The 22,339-nt window shown below is 40.7% G+C and overlaps 2 protein-coding genes across 4 annotated transcripts; both read right to left on the reverse strand.

Moving 5' to 3' along the window:
* Nucleotides 1-2,660: 2,660 nt before the first annotated feature.
* On the reverse strand, nucleotides 2,661-12,803 carry zgc:123010 (uncharacterized protein LOC641500 homolog). Of its 2 annotated transcripts, XM_053875953.1 has the most exons (17): nucleotides 12,626-12,803; nucleotides 9,991-10,073; nucleotides 9,832-9,912; nucleotides 9,696-9,746; nucleotides 9,223-9,396; nucleotides 9,045-9,158; nucleotides 7,269-7,311; nucleotides 7,102-7,192; nucleotides 6,885-7,026; nucleotides 6,709-6,813; nucleotides 6,547-6,640; nucleotides 6,398-6,431; nucleotides 6,163-6,240; nucleotides 5,381-5,483; nucleotides 4,638-4,667; nucleotides 4,546-4,562; nucleotides 2,661-4,470 (listed from the first exon to the last, which is right to left on the reverse strand). In XM_053875953.1, exons 1-17 carry the CDS (start codon nucleotides 12,684-12,686, stop codon nucleotides 4,335-4,337), a joined length of 1,437 nt encoding a protein of 478 aa, XP_053731928.1. In that variant the 5' UTR covers nucleotides 12,687-12,803; the 3' UTR covers nucleotides 2,661-4,334. The 2 variants fall into 2 exon arrangements, with proteins under 2 accessions (XP_053731928.1, XP_053731927.1); XM_053875952.1 differs by having other exon boundaries at nucleotides 4,546-4,667.
* A 402-nt stretch (nucleotides 12,804-13,205) lies between these two features.
* On the reverse strand, nucleotides 13,206-20,425 carry pyroxd2 (pyridine nucleotide-disulphide oxidoreductase domain 2). Of its 2 annotated transcripts, none has more exons than XM_053875009.1 (16): nucleotides 20,108-20,424; nucleotides 19,145-19,164; nucleotides 18,977-19,070; nucleotides 18,734-18,807; nucleotides 18,480-18,635; nucleotides 18,260-18,413; nucleotides 18,125-18,186; nucleotides 17,959-18,056; nucleotides 17,742-17,883; nucleotides 16,684-16,818; nucleotides 16,549-16,621; nucleotides 15,614-15,767; nucleotides 15,203-15,354; nucleotides 15,018-15,124; nucleotides 14,582-14,702; nucleotides 13,206-14,490 (listed from the first exon to the last, which is right to left on the reverse strand). In XM_053875009.1, exons 1-16 carry the CDS (start codon nucleotides 20,217-20,219, stop codon nucleotides 14,414-14,416), a joined length of 1,731 nt encoding a protein of 576 aa, XP_053730984.1. In that variant the 5' UTR covers nucleotides 20,220-20,424; the 3' UTR covers nucleotides 13,206-14,413. The 2 variants fall into 2 exon arrangements, 1 of the variants encoding a protein (XP_053730984.1); XR_008415803.1 differs by having other exon boundaries at nucleotides 14,454-14,490; nucleotides 14,582-14,892; nucleotides 20,108-20,425.
* Nucleotides 20,426-22,339: the final 1,914 nt, after the last annotated feature.

The raw sequence follows: 22,339 nt of genomic DNA on the forward strand, positions 1-22,339 counted from the left end.
CAGCAGGAAGGTTCCAGAATAGATTCCGACATCAAGTGTCTTTAAGAAGCTCCCTCAAACGGTCAGATTTTCATGTCGGCCACAAACCACCAACTTTAAAATAAGTCTGACCGTGGCCATGGCAAACGTGACTGATGAGAACATACCATACCACCCCGGCTGAGGACTGCGCTGCTATTGTCAAACCTATCATCATGGTATAGCGAGCATAACCCTCGGACTCATCAGTAGTTTCCGATATATAAAAGTCACGTTTATAGCTCCACTTCAGTTTCTGACCGGTCCAAACAGGCTTGACTCAGAATGGCGACCAAAGGGTCTCCCGGCATGTTTGAAAGCTGTTGGTTGATATATTTTTAGCCATTTTAAGAGGTTTTGGAGATTAAATTAGCAGCACGGAAATGTTTGGCTCCTTGGTGTTGTGTTGATAAACTGTATTTCAGGTTTGAAGTAAACCTCAGCCGGATCCATTTTTACATCAGCCAGGTTATTCATGGAAGTGAAGAATTACAGTTGTGATGGGGAAGGACTGCAACGTAAACCACACTGTAAAAAATAAAGTCTGATTTCCAAGTGAGAGAAATTAAGTCTGTGTCAACGTGTGTAAATGTTTGAAGATAATTGAGATGTTTGTGTGTGCGTCTGGGTGGCAGGACGGTGGTCCCTCCCTGGCTGGTAAACCCCAACAGGAAAAGCCGACCCCACATCAGTGAAACCAAATCGGAGGGATCCCCAGGGCCGAGTAGGAGAGGACAAAGTGGGGTGTGGGGGAAAAAAAAGTGCTCTAGCAATACGTCAGCACTTTGTTTGACCTTTAACCTGGCATCCGACAAATTGAACTTGACATAAACGGTGGCCCTGAATGTCTGCCAATAGTTGACACCTCAGTGGGCGCTGGTGAGACTGATTCAAGGCTTCTCAGGGATCACAGGACGGAGTGAAGCGGCTCTGCGGAGAACACACTCGCGCTCGCTCTTTCTCTCCACCTCTCTAATTACAGCAACCGAGCTGGCTCTGCCCTTACCCACAATCTGTGGAGGCATGAAATAAATACATGCTCTCTGACAATAAACAAGAGCCGTCTAAAGCGACAGCACCTCCCCACTCTCTCCCCCCCCACTGCCTGAACTTCAGCCTTTCATAATACTTTTTTTCATCGGGGATAGAGCGCTGATCCTGTTAACGCTTGGATGACCCACGGAACCTTCCAGGAGCCCACACCAGTACATGTGCAAGGTCAATTATAAATGTATCAGAACACACGGCTGTTTGACATGCACAATCTATGGATTGACAAATAACCTGATCCCTTATTGCATGTCAGAACTTTTGTTGCAGGCACTTTTTTTGCAATCTATCTATTTTATATATATATATATATATATATATATATATATATATATATATATATATATATATATATATATATATATATATATATATTTCGATTCCAAACATGCTACTTGACACCACCATGCTAACGGCTAATGTTTGCTCAGTTTTAATGCTTTGGGACACACACACACACACACACACACACACACACACACACACACACACACACACACACACACACACACACACACACACACACACACACACACACACACACACAACATACTTTCAGAAATTACAAAGACAAATAAGAGGTCAAGCCTTGGTCGACTGGATGTATATAACGTAAACTGTTGGCAAAGGGTGAAAATAATTTGCTGAATAACTAAAACATTAGCCGTTAGCATGGTGGAGTCAAGTAGCATGTTTGGAACTGAAATGATTATTAAACTTAACAGCTGAGCTCAAGTGAAAATTGTTTCACTAAGACTAAAACGCAATGCCTCGTCAAAATATTATAAGTTATCAATTTCGCAAACCTTCATTTTGCGTCCGCCAGGTGCTAAGATTCCCACAATTCAACTTAATTATTACAATTACTAACGGTAACCAGAGGTAACAGACGTCATACACGGAAGTCCTCTTTCAAATTAAAAGCAACAGGAAGTATGCTTTAACGGTAAAATTGTAAAGGTAAAGTCTTTGTAATCTGATTATATATACGAAAATACGTCTAAAGTTAACGTGTACTAATAAAGAGAATTTGTTAAAATGACACAATTGCAGGACGTTGTAAGATCACTCATGAATATTTGCAATTAGGAATGTATTATTTTTCAAGAGACACTGTGCTCAAAAATGGCTAAAAGATTGGCTAGTTTTAATGTAGTTTGTAGAGGAAGCAGTGAAATACTGTGATTATTATGGCATAATAAATACGATATGATGACCTCATAAGAGGCAGCAAATGAACTGCAGCGAGGTGACAGAGTTCATCAGATGCTGGTTTTCCCTTACACACGTGACCCTTTGATGCTGAAGATTGACACATGTTCAACATACACTCCAGTGGTGAACAACTTCACCCCTATATCCAGCAAATCCAAAGAAAAGCATACATCCTCAGCCTCATCTAACTCACCTCAAGTTACCTTTACTGGCATGGAGCCGTATTCTTTTATTTACTTCACAATCTTTAGGTCATTGCAACTTTCAGGATGATAAATGGAATGATCCGACTCTTCGAATGAATCTTGCGCTTCTTCAACAGTGCCACCTTGTGGAAATTAAGAAGACTTCACTGAAAAGCAGGGAAGAAAAGTTTGAAATATATTTATTAAATACAAAAGACTCTTTGTGCAGTGCAGTAACAATAAGAACAATACAAAAATATTTGGGGGACTAACATGCTTGCAACATGAAGTGCACAATACAAATACACTTGCCTGAAAGAAACAGAGTGAAAAAGAACAAGACATAAAACAACCAATTCTCTTTTTTAAATCTTGTTTAAAATGTCACAATTTAAATTGCTGAGTCATCACCTCTCTTATTCGCTGTCGAAATAAACCACAGAACAGGACACATAAAGCAGAAGTGGAGGCGTTATAATGCTTGTTGTTAGAGACATACTTTGGGCGCTTAACTGCCATGAGGAAGCAAATTTGCAGGACATCAGGCACAGATATTGTTTTTTTAAATGAAATCATTAGCTATAAATACAAAAATAAATACTGTCACCGTGTGTGTGTTTACTCGAGTACATAGTGTGGATTTAAATACACCCCTAACGCCAGATGACACAGACCCCTGACTTTCCATGCACTGATGATGAAATATCTAAACAATGGCAGATTCCAGAGACGGTTCTTTGGTTCACTGAAATGAGGACGAAAAGGCTCATAAACACTGTTAACAAAACTAAGTGCACTGTCTCCTGCACACTCATCTGTAGGATTTTCTTAAGGGATTACAGGCTGTAGGAAACTAACAAGGGTGAACATTAGTTTTGCATGTTATGTCTCACTCTTGCATTTATCCTGCATATATTATTAAACAGTTAGACATTTAAAGACCACAACAAAAGTAGCTTGACACCACAGCTCTTTCTGTAGGTTTCATCTTTACTTCCAAGTTTGACACCGTCATGTGAGATTAGAGATTTTTGGGCAGCAAAATAGGAACAGATTAGTGTGATGGTCATAATGTTAAGGTAAATCAGGAATCTTAAACAACATCATATTACGGTGTGGCTAAATTAGGATCAACAAAACTCTTTATCCCTTGCAATACATTTTATTTTGAAGGCCGTGTTCCAACAAACTGAGCGTTTCTTCTGTACCCAAGTAAAGATACCTTAAACTCAAAGGTGAATTAAAAGTATACGGCCACAGTAATGACTTTTTAATCTCTTAACTTAAACATCTTCTCTCTCAACATTTGAACGGTAAAGCTAATTCAGTACTTACGGAGCACTGGGTGGTTTCCAAGGATAAAATTATACAGTGTTCTAGAATTATTGTCAAACTTTAAATGAATATGGTTTATAAAAATGAAAGCTTTAGGTTGGAAACCTTCATGGCACTGAAATATTGCAGCAATAAAGTGGAAATCAGAGGGCTCTGAAAATATCTAAAATAAATCAACTTGGGACAAGGCGCTAAAAGATTGGCACAGATGGCACAGTTCACTTGTCACCAGTTCTGTAAAACATTATTTTTTTCAATACAGCCCTGCAATAAATATAAATTATAGTCAAACTAATATTGGACCCGAGGTCACGTGTCCTAAGAGTGTTTTCGACATCAAATCTAAATAACTAAAGCCTGATAAATGATAAACATTGGACAGTTTGTGTGGTGCATGTGGATGAACCCGAGTCCCGGCTACGCCAGTCCGCGCTTCAGGTTTAAATACTTTTTAAGCCCACTGAACCTGGTCCACTTAGTTCCTGAGTCTGTGCATCCTTGTTTCCTTTACACTGCAGAAATGAAGGTGGTCTACGGGAGCCACGGCTTCCTGTCTTTGCCTTTTTGATCAGGAATGTGTTTGTAGCGACACTTGTCCCCGAAATGGCAGCCGGTGGTTCTCCAGAAGTAACACTCATCTCCGTTGACAGGACCTCGCCGTCTAGGTCTGGGAAGAGATGGATACAGTTATGGGTTATTGGAGCAAAAACTACAGGTGGGTGGAAGGCATTAGGTTTCTTACCCAGCAATTGCACCTGTCTGCTGCATGACAGGGAGACACGTCTTAAGAGGAATAGGGAGAACTTTCTGAGTGCGGCGGTCCGGATAACGCACCACAAGTCTTGTGTTTTCAATACAATAACCCTATGAAAGAAGAGAATTTCATTTTGTCAAGTCACATGTCAAAGATTTTTCATGTCTCATCCAACTACCCGAGATCAGGTCGCAGGGGCAGCAATGTAGCAAAGAGGATTTGCTGCCCCTCCTCTGGCAGCTCTTCATCAGAGGTCACAAACACTTAACTGGCTTCACTTAATGTGGAGAAGCACTGGCTCTGCTCCAAGATGATCGACAACCTCATAGATGATCGAGCTCCTAACTGCAACACTCTAGGCGCAAATTCACATCCTGACCACAAACTAATCATAGTTCTGCCTCGAATTGGATCAGCTCAAGACAACACAACTCAACAGAACTACAGCCTTAGGAGTCTCCCAACCGACAGTGAAGTTGAGTATTTTGTGCGAGTGTGTGTGTACCTGGTTTAGCTTTACTTGTGAGGACCAACGTCTGGAAACACTCCTACTTGTGAGGACATTTTGGCCAGTCCCTACAAGGTGAAGCCTGATTTTGATGATTAAAACTTCAAAATAACTGGGTCACTATAATTAGGTTTAAGTTTGGTTCAAAGTCCTGGTTAAGATTAGCAATTTGTTTTAGGTTTAGAGTGAGAGGCTGGGGAATGCATGAAAGTCAATGGGAGCTCCCCACAAATGTAGCAATACAAGTGTGTGTGAGTGTACTTGAATAGCTATCTTTGGAGGGGGGGGTCTTTGGCGGAACGGACAAGCACTCACGTTCAATTTCTCCATGGCGCGAGTGGCCATGTTTGCGTTCTTAAAGTTGACGAAGGCACAGAATCTCTCATGCAGCACACGAATGCTCTCGATCTCACCATACCTGCAATATAAAGCAGACAAATGAGGACAGACCTCACCGTCTCAGTCGAGAGGAGAGGACAGTTTCACACACTAACACGTTTACTTCACAAAGAGCTCAACTGTTTTCTTAAGGTTGTATTAATATTTGTGCAATTGACTCCTGGAAAGATTCAAATAATACAATGAAATACAGTGTTCTTTTCAGAATACCAGAAAAACACAAGTCTTACTTGTGTGCATTTGATTTTCTTTGAAATATATTTGCAGCAAAAAGAATGTCACTGTAAAGATCACTGATTTCATTGATACTTATGTCATTGCTGTATCTACTGTATATTTCAAACTTTCAAACTTCCGACTCAGACTGTGCTAATATGCCGTCACAGGCCCAGTACAATTCTAGAGGAACAATGCTGCCTGTAAACATATACTTGCCTCCCTTAAACACTTTCGGCAACTAGATCTCTATAACATTTGGCAACGCCCTGGTCTGACCTAGACAATGCAGTTTGCAAAAGGTTGATGAAGATGAAGCGTGAAACAATGTCAGATTTGTCTGAGTGTGACTGAAGCTTGCCGACCTCAAAAGTGAATGTAGATATTCTGTTATTTTTTTATGCGCTGGCATCGTCAGAGACAGAGAGAGTCTGCGACAGCTATTCTAATTGTCTTTATAGAAGGCTGAGTCAAATATTTACATTCCAAAAAGGTCCCTCAGGTGTTTGTCAGTTAGTTCAGTTGTCACGTTCCCCACCCAGAGTGAAGGACACGGGCTTCTGAAAGAAGGACAGACAGAAAGGTTACAGTGTCTCACAGATTAGACTTTTCAATGTTCAAAAGGCCATTGTGTGAGGGTTTAAACAGTGAAACTGATCTTGTTCATCAGGAAATGTTGCTTATCAAGTCAGAATCAGATAGAGGATTCACACATACCCAGGTTGTATAACAGAGTGATCTTGGCTGCCAGCTGGAAAACAAAAAAAGCCCTTCGACTTAACACATTTGTGCAGAAGTATAATGTTATTTCTGTTTCAGAACAAGTGGGTCAGTCTTCAGTTAGAGATGGAAGCATGTGATCGTACCCCTCGCAGCGTCAGAACCAGATGCCAAAACAGCCTGCACAGTCTGGAGTTTTTCCAACAGTAGTACACTCTGCATCTCCTCAAAACCCAGCTCCTGGTGTTCAAGCAGGACAATGGGTTACCACAGAGGTTACACAGCTTCAATATTGTCAATAGACCCACCATTAATTGCAACACTTTACAGTTAAAAAGGTCGTTCACGGCTTCCTCACAGTCTCGGTCCAGTTTCAGCACCTGCTCCATGGCTTTTTCGGCCTCACTGTACCGCTGCAGAGCACGAGCACACAGACGCATGAAGCTCTCAGAAGATTCATAACATGTGTGCTAGACCTGCTCACCTTCATGCCCATGAGAGCGCTGCCTCTACGGAAGTGTCCTTTGGGCCAGTCGGGGGCAAGCTGAATGGAGCGCTCGGCATCAGCCAGGGCCTGAGGGTACTGCTCCAAGCAGTAATAGCAGTAAGAGCGATTCCCGAAGAACCTATCAGAGGGAACCAAACATTACCACTGGCATCATCACTGCGTATCTTCTACTGTTAGCCATGAAGCAAGATACCTGTAGTCTTTTGGGTCACATTTGATGGCTTCTGTAAACATGCTAACAGCTTGTGAGTATTGACCCTCCTGCACTAGTTTGATTCCTTTCTCTGGAGATAAAGGTGAAAATAGGAGTTTAAAAGAAGAAAGCTTGTTATTAGTCTAAACCTTAGATTGAATCTTTACCTGTTAGTGATGCACTCTTCTTAGTGGTGTCGACTCCATTAGTCTGAAACAAAAATCTCAATTGTTTACCTGCTACATGTGTTTCAGGAAGAGAAAGCGGAAACAACGCCCAAATTTACATTGAGTCCATTATCGTCTCACCACACTGGTGTTCAGCCGTGACCATGACACAGGGATGGGAATTTAATAAGACACTAGTAGCAAACCAAACACCAGAAATTCCAAACCTAATTCTGTTTCGTCTCGTAAATATGTCGGCCAAAATATTATGCAAATGATAAAATGTTGTTTACATTGTTGTACAAGGATGATGATACACTAAACTCACTGGGGCAGTCACTTCATAGAGTTACGTTACTGACAAAGGTTAGACATGAGTTCTGCTCGAAGTTTGTTGATGTGGACTTTACCATTTTACCTTGTTGCCAACATTGGCGTCACCATAATAGAACAGTGCTTGCATAGCAGAAATGTCACTTGTAGTGATGGGTAGATGAGGTACTATGAAACACGTGGTTTAGAAATAATGTGAGTTTTCATTGAATTTGTTATTCTAGTGCAAATTGTTCCATCTGGTGGGCTCTGAAAATAAGGACGCTGTGGCTTCAATGCTGTGTCATGAGACCCTATCAGCCCATCGCAAGTTGTTTCATTGTCCTGTCAAACATGTTCGCAGAGAACGACAATCAACATCTTGAATGTCAAAATACAACACAGATCATATCTTCAAATGTTGCTGAAGTATACAGGAACAAACTTCAGTCCACCCCCAAAACTATCTCCCACTGCTAAAAAATCCTTTTGAAAAATCCAGACGGTGACCTGGATCGTTCCAAAAATTGAGTCATTTGTTCCTTGTTCACATATTTCCTGTAAACTTCATTAAAATCCGTCCAAACTTTGTTTACAGACAGACAAATCAGCGGAAGCAATTAGCCCAGCTATTTTGGTTCTTTAATTTGTAATTACTGATATCCACAGGTGAAAAAAGTTTGCTTTTCCCCATTTCCATTTGAAAGATCTTTAAAAAACAACTGATTTTAAGGAAACATAAGTAGTGGCTTGTAGTCCGGATATTGTGGGAATTAAAAAGTCACCACTACAAACAAACCTAAAGCACACATTAGAGTACGAGTGGAGAAATATACCAGTATCTAAACACCTCACTTTAAATCAGAGTGCGTTTAAAAGTCATTCACAGAAGTTAGAGGCTAACATCAACTGAAGACATTAGAAGACTCCGTACTCATATCAGTATCCTGTTTCATTTTTAAGTGTCAGGTAAAGTAGGTCAACATACACACGTTCACATCAGGGACTGTTCAAGTGGTCTTCCCACAGCGCAGTCCAGCAAACAGACTTTGGACTACCCAGAGGAACAATCTGCTCCCACCAGGATAAGAGCGCATAAATATTATGACAGTGGCTCCCTTTTAATACAATTCCCACCGGCAAAAAAATAACACTTTCAGCATGCGGCCCGAGTGAGGGACAAACATGATGGAAGTGATTTCTCTTCACAGAAAAACCCAGCTGTCACAGACGGAGTGAGTCATCACAGCAATTCCATGTGAAGCGTGATAGACTTGGTTTTCATTCGTAAAAAGCTGCAACAGTTTAACGCTTTAATTTCGGCCCAAAAACTTTTATTTAACAGGACCAAGTTACACAGTGCCTAGTTATTTAAACAGATATGAAATCTGCCAATAAGTCGAGCAGCTTACTCCTTTGAGGTTTGAACTTCACTCGCCTGCCGCTGCTTTGATTCCGACTCACCTCTCTCCGACCTTCATTTTCCTTGTTCTCTTTGGACTTGCGGCATGATCCTTTGGGTTTGATATGACTAGCAGCATTTGCAAAGAAGGCACTGCTCACATCCCACTCTGGCTCCTGCAGCGACACACCTGACATTAACACCTCAGACATATAGCCATGCATCTGCAGGGGTTTGCACCTCTTCAGTAGATGTGCTCATCTCTTTAGGAGACGACATTACTGGAGAGGTCTTGAGCGATGCATCCACATTGGACTCCTTTTTCTCCTCTTTCTCTTTGTCCACTTCCACATTACCTTCCACTTCTGACTCACTGTCTTCTAGCTCAGACTCCGCCCCTCCGTCGTCCTCATCCTTAAGTGAAACAGCATGTTAAAAGCTCAGCCAGTCACAATGACAGTGCATTTATAAATCCAGGTTCCACACAAAAGCCAACATCTCAGTCATTCGGCGCTTCTTTTTTAATTATCAGTTTTCTCAACTAATCAACTAGATCAGTACATGTTTATTCTATTTTGGGGGGGTTGAAAGACTATACACAAACACACTCAATCCTCCGAACAATCTTCTACAGGCTGTGATGCATGCATGCAAGCACATGTTAACTTCCTCTGGACCTCTTCAGAGTCGATTATACAGTATACATGACATACCTGTTCGGGACTCTCGTTTGACTTCACCTGCTTCTTTCGCTTTCTACGCCGCTGGAAAGTTTCCAAACACACATTAGCAAATGGCCAAAATCCCTCAAATGTGACGCTGAAAAGAGGTGTAGGCTTTCGGACTCACTTTCCTTTTGGCTTTACGGCGCTCTGTTCTGCGTTTGACCTTCTCCTCTTCACTCAGGTCCTCCTCTCCGTTGAACACTTGCTGAACAAACATCATGGATATTGTGACACCGCTCTTGAATGCTGGTGTGACCTGTCAGTACGACATGCGGTTGTTTACCTGTGACAAAAGGGCATCGTCGCTGGGGTCAGAGGTCGCGGTAACACAGTCCATCTTTTCGTCGTTCTGCTGGACTAGAGGGCCTGTTGAGGAAATAAAAGCTTACAACGCGGTACCTCTGAACCTAAAGTAAAGTCACATAATTCCAGGGAACTTGCTCTAGAGCATCAGGTTTTGTGACCAAGACATTGTGGTTTTGGAAAAATCAAAAATTAAAAACTCTCCCTTGACATCCAATGGACTTCCTGTAATAGACAGTTTTGCTTCTCTCAAAGTGACACTTGTTATACGCAACACTCAACAAAAAAGGAAGTAAACACCTAATTGCAAGACGGAAAAAAGCTTAATCTTAAATCTTTCTTTGATAAGATTCTCTTTCTTTGAAATCATTCTTAACTGTCCACCACATAAAAACTTTTTTTATTGACATTTTTATTGACTGCAAGTACACTGTGGTTTAGTTTCAACAAAATGTCTTTCTACAAGAACTGCTACACAATAGTGGTGTCAAAGTTTTGAAGTTAATATTACACATAAGAAAACACTTTACACTGATCAACAATTAATAAGATAATTACATGCAAACATTAGTTTTATACATTTAGTGTTGGTAATTAGGATGATGTTTAGCGTGAATGTTTCCTGACCAAGCCAAGGCAAAATAAAGTCTGGCTTAACAACATGCTAGTGTGTGGCTAATACACATATGAATAAGTAGTTTATCTATGGTAATACATGTTCCCTAATCTAAAGTATAACCAAACACAACAGTTACCTAAAGAAAACTCAGATGAATTATATATAAAAGCACAGGAGACTACTTCTTAATTTCTCATATATTTATATATAGTCTAGATTTAAGCCCAAACTACTGAAAAAGAACAAGACACCTCTTTAAGAGCCTTTAAAAAGATGAACTCAAAAAAGCGGCAACTGCAAGAATGATGTCATGGTTCAAGTACCCATGAACAATGTAGAGAAATTCTTGATAAGGTGGAAAGGAATGCGTAACCGAGTATCTAAAATAAGATGTCAAGAATATGGATAACAAACTGACAGACCTGAACAAGGAAAAACAAACATCAGCAGGTGTCAAACTTTCATTGGTTTGGCGAAGACTTCCTGAGCAGTGACAAATACCATTTCAAATACTTGATCCATGACTCAAGCTGCAGCTCTCTTGCATCTGCAGAACAAGGACTGACGGGCCATGTAGGCACCTGTCTTTCAGGAATTTCAGATCAAAACTCTGATGCCAGAATGAAGTATACAATAATGAAATAGTATAAACATAGTTTAGGAAATTAAAATAATGTTCGGGAACTTTATGTTAAACTAAAAAATGGTCACATTTTTAAAAAGCAGCCGCATATTTGTAGACGTCTTGCAAATAAGGAAACATTGTAGCTCCCACAATATACTACAAATTTTCAAATGCCTTTGGTGAGTGACTTTAGCGGGATGTATGGGTCTCATAAAGTGGAGCTTATACAACCAGCTGTCTTTAGCAAGAGAAACAAGACAGGGCACGCACAAAAAAAGCAGTATCAATTGTGTCTAGACTGCAGCCTATACTGTAAAATGGAAGTTATGTGTTTTAAGAGAGAATAGAAACCAAGTTCATAGTTTGTTTTCTTGCTTCACTTGGAAACCAAAACTTGACCACAATATGATGAATCACAAGCGATACAGAGTAGATAAACAAACCTGATGTCCTTTTTTCGTAACAGAAATTCATATTGCAACTGCAAGGGTGAGTCAGTTATGACTGATCAGACAAAAAAAATAGGCACACAAAAGAAGAACTGGAGCTAATAACTTTACCAAAAAGTAAACCTCTGCTCAAGGAAAAACGGGAACAACACTCGGTTTACTTGAAGTAGTTTGATTCACACTTCCTGCAGTTTGTCATGTGGGTAACAGCAGATGATCCAAGTAATAATAATAACAAAAATAGTACTTAGCATACTCTTATGTGGCACCTTTATATGTCGATGAATCGACATATAAAGGTGAATCAACACCGTACCTCTAAAGTTAGGTAAAGTGTCGTGCAAATAATGAGGTTTTGAGGAGACGTCGCCCGGAATTATTATATACTCCCATCAAAACACTAACCTCAGGCAGTGTAAAAGTAGCGCCTAAGTTAACTTAACACTCACTCGCTCATAAGGCAATTCTGACATGAGCTGGTTGCGACAATGAGTTACACTTTGCTCATCCGTATTTACAGAGACAGAAGAATAGGATTAAACATTGTGTGGTTTTAGTGACATGCCGATGTGACTGAGAAGCTGTTGTGTAAATATTTCCCTCTGGGCGACAGTGTGGCAGATCCGCAAGCTTCCCGCACAGCGAGGAAACCTCGGCTCAGTGAGCGCTCGGTGTAAATCCCGTGCAGTTGACGCTTGCTCTTCATGAACTGCTTTATGGCATCGACTGCGCCAAACTTGAGCTGCAAACCTGCAGGCTGTAACTAGGACCTTTCGTTGTCTCAGACTGCAGTTCAAACAAAACGAGTCGTACTAGCGCGATTCTAACGGCGACACATTGATGTTTGCTGCAGCAAATCGCCCGGGAGCTGTCGTTTTTCACTTTTAGGAAGTTTGGAGAAGTGGGGCGAATCTCGACTCACCGCTCCCTCCGAGTCCCAGCAGACGACAAATGTTTCGGGTGAATTTCATGAGCGCAACCATCCAGCATTATCGTCCTGAAAGAACCTACAAAATTTTGGGAAAAGTATTATTTAAGTCACAACGAGCGGAGACAGTTGGTGACGAATCTGCGGGAGTCTCTAGGTGGTTTCTACTTCCTGAGCGTGAGACAGCGACGTCGGACCTTCCCTGAGCGACGTCTTAAAGGTACAGTACACGATTGTCATCCAGTCATAGGCTCAATATACCATTTGATTTATTTTACAGTTATTATATTTGGTTTATTCACTGAAATAGGATGCAGGTAGATATTTTTTTTTAAATCACAGACCCAGTCAAGTAGCAGCCAAAGGACCTAAAACGTAAACTAAAACATTAGTCGTTCATTTTGAGTTTTTATGAAAAAATGCCAGTTACAAAGTCTGTGATATTGAAAAATAAATGTGCAGAAGTCACATCTGGGATTTGAAAGATGCAAAAAAAAAACATTGTAAAAGTTTACAATAAAGAACATTGCACATTGTTTGCTTTTGTTGTTCCTTTGACAGATGTTTATTTTAGTGGTAGACAAATACAATGCATGTTACAGTACCACTCACATTTATTCATTCATGCAAAGTTATTACATGCTAATAGTATGAGGAGTCATTATTACTAAAACATCACAATAGGTTTAAGTTCCAGAATAGTTCTGTTCACCGTCTCGTTGTGTCAAATGGACACACAACTCAAAACGTTGCGGCATAGTTAAAATTTTGATCACTCTGATCCCCACTTCACAGTTGAAGTTAGTGATCCACCGTGAAATCTCATTTTAGCTGGTCATAACCTTGCTAAATTTTGTGAGGCTCATCACTGTCAAGCTGAAATCTCAAGTCGGGTGAAACCATGTAATAATATTCACTCGAAAGTGAAGCCTTAATATAAATGTTAAACTGAGAAACTACACTGTAAATTCAGGAATACTAAACAAGAGTAAAGTTTTAATGTTACCAGCACAGTTAAAGAACAGGATACAGCAAAAATGTGGCACCAGAAAACTTACTCAAAAAACGATCGAAGTACAAATTAGCATTGTTGGTTTATAGACTCCTGGCTTCATTATAGACTGGAGTGTTTGACAGACAGTGAGGGGTCTATCATTGATGATAATCGATAATATCACATTCAGTCAGACAGAATTTCAGACTGTAAATTACTAGAAACAACAAACATCTGAGACTGACCTGACAATCAGTCACCTCCAATAAAAGATCCACAAGGCAGATGTTGCAACAGACCTGAGGATTTGTTTCATACGGAGTATGTGGTTTTGTGTTTTTCAGCTTCATTTTTCAGCTTCATAACATGATGTCAAAATATTTCATTATATCATATTTATTTCATTGTGTTGTACAACATTAGAAAGTAAATGTCTACATCGATAAAAAAAATCACAACAGATCTATAATCATAATAATGATAATAAAAAGTTCTCATTCCTCATCCAGACACAGTTCATCACTTATTTTTGTAGTCCTTGTTTCTTTTTCAATGTTTTAGTGTTTACACCATGGCAGTCAACATTTTATAAAGTATGCAAAGCTACTCTATTGATGTGTGAGATTTGTATGCTGAAGACCCTTTAATATTACTTCTGCTAATATTTTAATTGAATTCATTTCATTTGTGACAAACATGATGATAAATCCTAACAGTATTAAAGCTGTCTTGTTCTGCCGCAGTGTAAAGGTGGAGTGCTCAAGTCAGTTCAGAAAGCAATGACAGATTTATCTCCTGAGACTTTTCAGGTCAGCCATCGCAGTCAGGGCTGCATTCCAGCCAGGCGATCCCATTACACCGCCACCTGAAGAATAGAAAATGTAGGCCATCGAAAGTTGGAACCAGCCACCTTCATTTTAGTATTGAACTTTGACATCATAAACTCCAAACCGAACCTGGATGGCAGCCACTGCCACACAGATAAAGGCCGGCGATGGGCGTGCGGTAGTCGGATATGGAGGGCAGCGGCCGTGCCAGGTAGAGCTGGTCCAAAGACATCGACCCATGGAAGATGTTCTGAAAAAAAAGTCCCTTTAACTGCAATGTGTGCCAAACTGGAATCACCATTTTCTTTGCAATTATGAGCTCATGTTGTGCCATTTTATCTTCCGGAGGCTCCACTTGTTTCCCAAAGTTCAAGTCCTTCATTCCCTCTGCACACTGAAGTCATCATTTTGCATATTTGACCTTTGTATTTGACCACACACTGAGATAACAGATAAATATGTTAGATAATATTCCCACTTGCAGCTAAGGAATATGTAAGGCTTCATTTTCTTTGAACATTTCAGGATATCATCCAGTTATTTTCATAATGTGTGCTGTATTTACCCCTCCAGTGAGTCCGAAAATCCTCTCCAGGTCAGGTGGGGTCAAGATGTCCCTGCCTACCACTGACTTTTTGAATCCAGGCGCATATCTCTCCACCCAGTCGAACACTGGTGATAAGCACCAAAATAGGAATTGCTGTTACAGATGGTTGACTGTCACTCATTCTTTCCCGCTCGTCTATTCACCATTATCTGCATACGCTTGCTTGTCCTGTTCAGTCCATTCCCGGCCCTCAATGTGGTAAGGAGTAAACTGAGTGAACAGCAGCACCACATGGCAGCCAGGGGGCGCCAAAGTTGGGTCTAATGCAGAGGGGATGGTCGCCTCCAGCATCGGCCTGTAGACACAACATGTTAGTGACAAAGAAATAAAGACGAATGTCCTGTTATCACACACTTCTTCAAAGTTTGGACCAAAAAAAAACATCAAATTCGAAGAAAATGGGAAAAAAAACAGCACACTATTTTAGTTGAACATAAAAAACAACAACTCTGTCGCGTAACTTTTGCTGCAGCTTAATGCATCGAAAAACCCTTGAAACGTCTCTATTGACCAGTCCTTACCTTAAAGTCAAACTCAAAGAGGAAAGCGCGTACCTCGTCGAAGGACGTCCGTTCACAGCATCATGGTAGGCGCTTGTCAGCACCTCCACACTCTCACAGTTGAGATGAATGGAGCACTGGTGATGGGGTCCAGGTTTGCCATCAGGGGTGGGAGCCGCCAGGAAGTTTGGAAGCTTGTCTACTGCCACTGAGTGCCATATAATCATGAATAATGTTAAATAACAGGCTTCTTGGTGACAGATTCTTTCATGGCTTTTGTGCGGGGCAATAAAACATAATATTCTGTTTAGCTTTCTCAGGGGTGACAAACAATAAAGAAGTTATAAAGCCAAAGTCCGACAATGATTCTGACGTCAAATTTACAATCAGTGATGAGACATTTACAATGTTGACTGTTCATGTGGTGCTCGGAAGGAATTCATTTGCCATTGTCATATAGTTGATTAAAAGTAATTTTATTTGTATTAACATTAAAGCTGGGACAAGTTTATTTCTATTAATTCATTAGAGACAAACAATGCAGATTAATCGCATATAAACATGCTTTCACCGGGGACATTTTGGCAGTGCACCACTTCCAGGCGTACCACTGTTTGATGTCATCACCAAAACCATTTAACTCTGATTTGATTGTTCTGGTGCCAAATATTACAGTTAAGATCAGATTTATCAATTGTGAAACCTCAAAACGTTCGGGACATGTTGTTTCTTGCAGGTTAGTTCGACAATATGGCGTCAGTTTAAAGCAATTGAGGACTTTCCCACGATTCCTAAAATAGAAGGGCACAGTAGCACCTCCTTCTTGAGGCTGTGTCAGTTTTTGATTACGAGTCACTGATGTGGTGACCTTGAGTGAAGGACAGAATTAAGAGTTTATCAACTTGAACCTAAAAACACGGGGGCAAAGTTCAACATACCGCCATAGGGCCTTCCCTTTCCTAAACACTGAGCGCATCTCCAGTGCTTACCGTTGATCTTGGTGACAGGTGAGGTGTAATCTATTTGGTCAATGGCTTTGGAGAACTCTGGAGGAAGAACACCCTGCAGCCAGAGGAGGAAGTTCAAGCATCCTTGTTTTGCACGGTGACTTTGTTCTTCATTACCTGAGGCATCAGATTCTTGAAGGTAAGATAAGGTGTAGCATTCGAAAGGACTATTTTGCTGTGTATCTCAGTCCCGTCTTTCAGTACTACCCCCCGGGCAGCACCGTCCGAGCCCACCAGGACTTGTTCAACCTCCTGTCAGACACACATACAAACATGTTTGTTAACATACGGGGACTTTGATTCGAGTTCAAAATTAGAGATCATTTATAACTTCAGGTGTTTAATTTTTTTTGCAATGAGCAGAAGGGACGTTTTCCCTTGGTTTGGCAAATAACCCATGCTTGTTTCTAACTTTGTAAAAAAGTAGCACACGCACGCACACAGGAAAGGGCCCAGGCTCACCCTGAGTCAGAGTTTCAACCGGATACTTTAGTGCTGCAGATGTGTGTTACTGCTCCGAGTCAGATATAAATTGCCTGCCAACTACAGATTTTAATTCATGACGTTGTTCCTGAGCTTGTGCTGGTTTCCGTCAACCACTCTGATTTCCTCCCACCATCCTAAAATATGGAGGGATATCTCTGCCATTGAGATTTGAAAAGAAAAAACTATTTGAATACAAAGAACAAAATTGAATTTGAAAAAAAAAAATCATTCCGAAGAATGATGTTTTGATGCCCTGTTATTAAAGTTTGAATACGAAAAAAAAAAGTTTTACATTGTATTGTAAGTTTTCAATACCGCATGAAAATTAATATTAACACAAAGAAAGTTTTTTTTCGGTCTCAAATTGCATTTATAATAATAATAGAAATATTTTCACGCTACTTTTTTTTCGTAATCAAAACCTTAAAAATAGGGCATCAAAACATAATTTTTCAGACTATATATATATATATATATATATATAATTTTTTTTTTTTTTCAAATTCAATTTGGTACTTTGTATTCAAATCTCAATGGCAGAGATATCCCTCCATAATACTAAAACTGACTAAAAACTGATGGGAATGAGAGTGTGTTTCAGTGTACACCTAGTACAGATTCATTCATTAAATTGCTGACTTGAGTACAGCAGATGTCAGGGAGCAAAGCAACAACAGCAGGACACTTACCTTCTCTGTGAAGACGTCCGCACCGTAGGACCGAGCAGCGCTCGCTATCGCCTTGGACACACCTCCCATCCCTCCTTCAACATATCCCCACGCTCCTTTTTCCTTCTCCAACTCGCCCATCACATGATGGAGCAGGACATACCTGCAACAGTTTTGAACAGAGCTTGTATTTTTGGAGACAGCAAGTCACAACAATCATGCATGAACTGCTGCTCACCCGCTTCCAGGGTTGCTGGGACTGATCATGGCCCCGATCACCGCGTCTGTGGCGAGCATCGCCTTCAGCGGTTCTGACTCAAACCATCGATTGAGGATCTTAAAAAGGTGAAAAATACGGCCTGAATGTTGCCCGGTTTCATTGAGGGATGCTGATAGCCACACACCTTTGTAATGGGTGCTGTTACGATCTCATACATGTCTGGAATGTTTTTGCCAAGTTTCATTCCTTTAGGATCACAACAGACAGTAAGTGCCTCGGGTTAATAAATCGTATCATGTTTATATATATATGCACGAACCACATTTAAGTAAAGCCTTCAGTGATTTAGCAGCCGTCAATTGCTTCCTCAGGGATCCAGATGTTAGGCCCTGGATGTCCACCGCTGGAGCATCCAGTAGTGGGTGAATAGCTTCACCCAGTTTGTCAATATGGGAAATAAAGCCTGCGTATGCCTGTTGACACACAAGTGGTGTAGTTTTATTTTTCATTTCATCTACTCCACATAATCACAGCATCACCTTGGCATCCTTTTCAGAAAACTTGCTGATCTCTCGCTGGTTTCTGGCAAGATTAGAACCCAGAGTGAGAGATCTGGGCGGGCGACCTCCGACCCCGTCCTCCAGCATGGGTGTAAAAGAATGAGGGTCCCTCATGTACACCTTCAGCCCATGTTTCTGCCCACAGTAACAGTCTCGTGAAGCACAGCGTTTAAAGTCCAGACATGTGTTACGAAGCAAGTGAGGCCCCATTTCAAATTCTTGTGTGTCAGTACCTTTAGCTCCAGGTCGGAGTATATGTGGGGGCGCAACAAACTGAGCAGATAGGAACACCTGGAGAAGTGGAAACCTGTAAACCAAAGCGTTGTTGTTAAATTTATATATATATGGCTCCAACATGCAGAAGACATGTAGGCGTGAAAGTCAGCAAGCATGCTTTGTTTGTCTTCCTGTTGCTAAATGGCTGCTGCTAATGTTTAACTTGGGCCATCAATGATTTGTGAAACAGGTCATGGTACCAGGGATGATCTCCTCTGACACGGCAGCTCCTCCGAGCACATGTCTGCGCTCCAGCACAGCGGTCTTCACCCCTCCTTTCTGAAGATAGGCCGCCTTAAAAGCCAAAATAGAAACACAACCTTTGACCTGCTGGATTAATCTCATGGATTTGAATAGAAAAAACTCACAGCGATCAGTCCATTGTGACCTGCAAGAAAAGAAAAGGGAATTTCAAGTGAGTTCAGCCTCAGGGCCAGCGTGACATTTAAACAAGAATGTTGAGTCTATCTTTGAACGATACTGCAGTTTTTCAGAGGTTGTGAGGGACAAATGTGTATCAGATGAAAAAAAACCCTGATAACCTGCAGCTAATTCCATTCAAAGACCATTTCATGCAATAGGCGTCTATTGGGATATTGAACCACAAGGCTTCATTTTTATTCTAAATGTGAGCTGTCGTTTGGGTAAACATTACTCACGATGCAGCAGCATGATAAAGTGAAAGCAAGCTTGATATTAAAATTGAAAGCAATAGGCTGGGTCAAGTTATTTTCATACACTTCAGCAACCTGATCAGGTCACATTTGAGAATCACTTCTTGGAACTTCAAGACATTAACTAACTTAATAACTTCAAAACAAATATGTTTTTTCTCAACACAAGAGCCTATGTTTTTCAGAAACATAGCAGCTTTTCAGTAATATTTAGACAATAATAAGTGGCAGTGTTTAAAACTGTATGTAAACACGTATCGTTTATACATATTTATTATAGTATACACATATACATATATATAGTGTATATGTATGTATATGTCTGTAAATTTATGGCTTACATAATATATATATATATATATATTTATAGTGCAATACGACCATATTTTTTCAGCTAGGAAAAGTAGTTAAAGTAGAACCTCGTTTCAACACCTTTCAATCATTGAAACAAACATTGACAGACGGCGTTATTTCTCATTCTCGTTTACCGTTTTATCAAATGCGAGTTTATTCATCATGGGAAACGTACGGTACGGTACCAAACCGACCAAACTGTTGTTGCTCGGCGAGTGTTGCTTGCAGGCAAAGCTCGCAGGGAAGTTCTCCGAACTGAAATCAGTTGCATGAACTTTCCTTCAACTTTCTGTCGTCTCTCACCTCCACCGATGACCAGCGCGTCATACTGGGTCTTCAAACCGCTGTGCTTGGCTCTGCAACCGGCCAGTGGTGAGGCTCTCTGACATCGACGGATCCAAACAGCTGCAGCCATGACCGGATCTGGAACAAGTCTAGTAGTTCGCCGGAACCACGGTGGTCCGACAGGTCCAACAGGAACCGCCTACTGGTTCTGTTGGACAGAACCTGAAACAATGAATCCTCTAGTTTCTGAGAATAGCACCTGCTATACATTGTTCAGGTTAAGCTTCCAGGACTCGGTGTTGAGACTCATGAGAGCATGAGACTCGGAAAAGTTACATTGAAAACACAGTCTTTTTCTTTTCATCCACAAGATGGCGCGGTTGGTCAATGTGAGCGTTTTGGTACCGCGGTAAATAAAGAAGAGCGTCTTCCTCTTTAAGCGTCTTTTCCTATTTAGAGCAATCCTGACCGGAACATGGGTTTGAAAATTATGCTGCCAATTTTGATGAATAAGAAAACGATTTCCTTCTTACTTTTACACTAGTTGTACGCAATGGATCTTCTGGCAACAGTCTATTCTGTTCCAAAATGTGTTATCAGAAACAGTGAAGAAATGTCATGTGGAAAAAAATAAACAGTGGCTTTTTGGTGACCACATGTTTGTGCTGATCTTATGTGGGACTGGCCTGAAGACAGAACCTGGTATCGTTGCACCAGATTCCTGCTTACTAAGTCACCAGCAACCTGTGGAGCGGTGCCTCGTGGTTACCAGTGTTATTCGATTGATAGCTCATTTATTAAATATGTATTTCAATCCATAACTGCTTTTGCTAGAAATGTTTTTGCTATGTTTCACTTAAGTGTACAATTACCCAAGGGCACATTCAACGACCTCTTGTGTGTGCTACAATGGAGTTTATGTTGTGTTTGCATGCATTTCTGTTGCTATTAGTTTTGGATTAACTTCATTTACAATTTGCCGGGGGGTTAACTGATGATCTTATTTAGTTACTCCCCTGCTGTGAGTGGGTGTTCATGGCAGCTGACTCATTGAAGTTATTTTTGATACGATTATATATATATATATATATATAGATATATATATATATATATATATATATATATATATATATGTATATATATATATATATATATATATATATATATATATATATATATATATATATATATATATATTTGCCATGCCATCCCATAATAAGCTTCTAGCTAAGAGCTTTAAGATGACCTCTCATCTCTTAGTGCTGCTGTTGAACATGCCATTTATTAGTAACCGTACAAGAGGCAGCAGTCTGGAGGACCATGAGGGGTGTCTCCTGATTGGAGGGATATTATGAGAACAGCAGGCGTCTCTTAACTGAATCAGAATCATAGCTTTTCTGCGTAATGTAAATTTTTGCTTAATTTCTGCTTAGCCGGTGTAAAACAACTCCTGTGGAGCGAGGGCACTCCCTTAGCTGAGGGAATGAAATGCGGTGCAGAGGTGATCTAGGGTTTCCAGGCTCAACTCCCTCACCGTATTACGGAAGCATTAGTTCCAGCCGGAAGGAACGATCTACTGCTCTGTTTTCCTTGAAGACACATCTGCAGACAACAGTCAGTCAAGAATAATTCGATCAGAAACCGGAGATTTTGTTCTTGTAAGCAGAAATTAACACTTCATTTCCCTTTGTCTGCAGAAATTCAACACTCCATCCTGTGAAGGCTCTCTCAGACGATCATGGGAAAATTCAATTATGTAATGAAATTGCCACTCTAGAGCTCGATTACTTCATTTTCTAGCTGGGGTAAGTAGGGTTAGAAAGGTCTTCAGCTTGAAGATGATGAGGAAGGATCTGTCTCTTCTCACCATCTTTCATTTCCTTCATAGAGTTCAATACAGTGACTTGAGAGAAAATACTTGTGAGCATGTGCGAGGATCCTGGCATACTCAAGTTATTTTGAAAACCATAGATCAAGGAGCTCAAGCCATATAAAAATGCTCTTCGCCTACACAAACTTTGTTAATGTTTGTGCCCAAGTTGGTAGTGTAGTCGACGATGGTGTTCAACCAAGAGTCAGAGGCTCGATCCAAGTGAGTTTTGGTGGAGTAGACGATAAATGCAGTCCAGTATTCATGATAAGTGTCCAGGAGGCCTGTAGATTCCTGGGCTGCTTCAATTCCAAGAATACTAAGTGCAACAATCCAGGAAGTACTGCTCCAGGAAGCTGCTGGTGCGGTTCCATACGTCG

The sequence above is a fragment of the Synchiropus splendidus genome, chromosome 9 (genome assembly GCF_027744825.2).
Source record: "Synchiropus splendidus isolate RoL2022-P1 chromosome 9, RoL_Sspl_1.0, whole genome shotgun sequence".
NCBI lineage: Eukaryota > Metazoa > Chordata > Actinopteri > Syngnathiformes > Callionymidae > Synchiropus > Synchiropus splendidus.

Coding starts and splice junctions, on each gene's coding strand:
- zgc:123010 (XM_053875952.1), bottom strand. CDS start 12,686: ATGGTTGCGCTCATGAAATTCACCCGAAACATTTGTCGTCTGCTGGGA. Junction 9,747..9,831: donor GCCGTAAAGCCAAAAGGAAA/GTGAGTCCGAAA, acceptor GAAACTTTCCAG/CGGCGTAGAAAGCGAAAGAA. Junction 7,193..7,268: donor GAAGAGTGCATCACTAACAG/GTAAAGATTCAA, acceptor CTTTATCTCCAG/AGAAAGGAATCAAACTAGTG.
- pyroxd2 (XM_053875009.1), bottom strand. CDS start 20,219: ATGGCTGCAGCTGTTTGGATCCGTCGATGTCAGAGAGCCTCACCACTG. Junction 19,165..20,107: donor CGCGCTGGTCATCGGTGGAG/GTGAGAGACGAC, acceptor CTTTTCTTGCAG/GTCACAATGGACTGATCGCT. Junction 18,808..18,976: donor GTCAGAGGAGATCATCCCTG/GTACCATGACCT, acceptor TTTGGTTTACAG/GTTTCCACTTCTCCAGGTGT.